General features: G+C 48.4%; 1 protein-coding gene across 1 annotated transcript in view; it reads left to right on the top strand.

Moving 5' to 3' along the window:
- Positions 1–1,014: 1,014 nt before the first annotated feature.
- Positions 1,015–2,308, top strand: part of LOC120227722 (xanthine dehydrogenase/oxidase-like) — a gene marked incomplete at both ends in the record, with an annotated part of 3,071 nt that continues 1,777 nt past the window's right edge. Inside the window, 2 exons of the mRNA XM_039225772.1 lie at positions 1,015–1,107; positions 1,715–1,866. Of these exons, the coding sequence (XP_039081703.1) occupies positions 1,015–1,107; positions 1,715–1,866 (245 nt within the window). The remainder of the gene's footprint in view (positions 1,108–1,714; positions 1,867–2,308) is intronic.

The following is a 2,308-nucleotide window of genomic DNA, read 5'->3' as shown; positions in this document are numbered from 1 at the left end:
GCAAAAAATTTTCCTTTGTGTCTGAATGCTAGACTTTCGTGTTATTATTACCTTTATATCCCAACTCTAAGCATTGTCTGTTCTTAGCTGTGTAATGTGGAAAGAACCTAACCTTCCTGTGCCTCAGTTTCTTTTTCTATAAACAAAAAATCACAATATCTCCCAAGGCTATTGTGAGGATTTAATGAGTTAAAATATATAAAGTGCTGGAGCACCTGGATGGCTCAGTCAGTTAAGCGTCCGACCTTGGCTCAGGTCACCATCTCACGGTTCGGTTTGTGAGTTCGAGCCTCACATCAGGCTCTGCGCTGATGGCTTGGAGCCTGGATTCTGCTCTGGATTCTGTGTCTCCCTCTCTCTTTGCTCCTCTCTGCTGTGCTCTGTCTCTTTCTGTCTCTCTCTCTAAAAAAGTAAGCATTTAAACAAAATATGTAAAGTGCTTAGGTGCGTTCCTGACATATTTTAGTATGTTGTGGCTTCATCTATTATCCCCCAAACCCCCACAAACACACACACACACACACACACACACACACACACACACACAAAAGCTAATTCAAGTTTCATCTCATTTGAAACTAAAAGACATGTCAGCAGTGCCTGTGGTGGTTCTGTGTGTGCAATGTGTGTTCATGACAAGATCAAGCAGGATTTCCTTACTGAAGAGCAGAGGATCGTGAATGTGTTGAAGGCACAAGCGCAGAGTCAGAAAGCTAAATTTAAAAAAAATGAAGCTTATGGGGGTAATAAAAAAACAAAAGGCCAAAAAAAAGTTCATCTCATTTGAATTCCGATAGGATTTTGGGGTGGGGGTAGAGAAAGAGAGTTTTCAGGCTGATAGTGTGGAAACCACACAAAACCCCACACCATGTCCCCTGCACCTTCCAGACCTAAGACACCCACAGAGCATGATGCAGTCGTGACTGTGTCACAGTCCTGTGCAGGTGGTGGGAACAGTGCTGAGGCCCTCTCTGGGAGTAGCCTCTTAACTTCAGGTTTCTTGTTTCTCTCTAGGCATTGAGATGAAATTTAAGAATAAGCTGTTTCCTATGATCGTCTGCCCAGCCTGGATTCCTGAGCTGAATTCAGTGGAGCATGGACCAGAGGGTAATGGGGGGTTTGCCCTGAGCCTGAGGAAGGGCTGGGATGCTGGGCGGGTCCCTTTGGAGGGGCAGCGGGTGCCAGGAAAGCGTCTCCCTTGGCACCGGCTGCACCTGCTTCTCCTGGAGCCGCCTTGCGTGGGGAGCAGGGGCAGCCTTCATTGCCTTTCTCCCCTGCGCATCCATGGCAGAGTGCCAGTGAGATTATCCATAGTCATTCTCAACCTTGACTCCATATTAGAATCACTCATAGAGGGAGGGAGTCAGAGCTGGGAGGTCTTGGGTACTTAAACAAAAAACAAACATACAAACAAAAAAACAGGACTTCTCTCTCAGAGATCTGATTTTATTGAGTTGAGAACCACTGGTTTAGAGAAGACAGCATTCTGGTTGTAGGATCAAGAGGGCTGTGGTTGAGAACTGGCTCTTGGATTAGCTCTGTGGCATTGGGCAAGTCACTTAACCTCTCTGGGTTTTCACTTCCTCATCCACATAAGGATGCGAGACCTGGTTCAGGCTCTCTCAGGCACCAGTAAAGCACTGTAGGTGCCGTGTGTGAAAGTGTTTTCGGAGCCGTGAAAGGAATCGCCATTAGTCTGCGCATGTGTTCCCAGGTATCTCCTTTGGAGCCTCTTGTCCCTTGAGCCTTGTGGAAAAGACACTGGTCGATGCAGTTGACAAACTTTGTGCCTACAAAACAGAGGTGTTCAAAGGTGTCTTGGAGCAGCTGCGCTGGTTTGCTGGGAAGCAGGTCAAGTCTGTGGCGGTGAGTCCCTGTTCAGGAGCCCTCAAGGCTCAGGGCACGGGGCCTTCTGTTACAGGTAGATGTGCCAGTCTGTGGTCTGCTGAGGACCCAGTGCATCTCAAACTCTAGTGCTCGAACTGTCTGAGGTGCTGGTTAAAATTACAGAATCCTGGCCCCCATGCTCAGAGATTCTGACTCCGTAGGGCTGGGATGGAGCCCCAAAGGTGCTTCTGGAGAAGGTGGCCTGCGGGTTGCTCTTGGAAACACACACTATGCACCTCAGTCTTTATACCTGATGTTGGCATATTGGAGCCTTCTGCCCACCTTGTTCCTGAGCTTGGCCAGAGCAATCAGCAAATGGATGAGAGTTTGAGCCAAATCGAGTGTTGGACTGCCTCTCAGAGTCAGGGGGAGAACCAGAGGTGGACACCCCAGAGAGGCAGGAGGGGTAGAGCTGTTGACT

The sequence above is a fragment of the Hyaena hyaena genome, unplaced genomic scaffold (genome assembly GCF_003009895.1).
Source record: "Hyaena hyaena isolate Hyena2069 unplaced genomic scaffold, ASM300989v1 scaffold_2989, whole genome shotgun sequence".
NCBI classification, from domain to species: Eukaryota; Metazoa; Chordata; class Mammalia; order Carnivora; family Hyaenidae; genus Hyaena; species Hyaena hyaena.
Note: the sequence above shows the minus strand (reverse complement) of the source record. Positions and strands in the feature narration are given on the sequence as shown.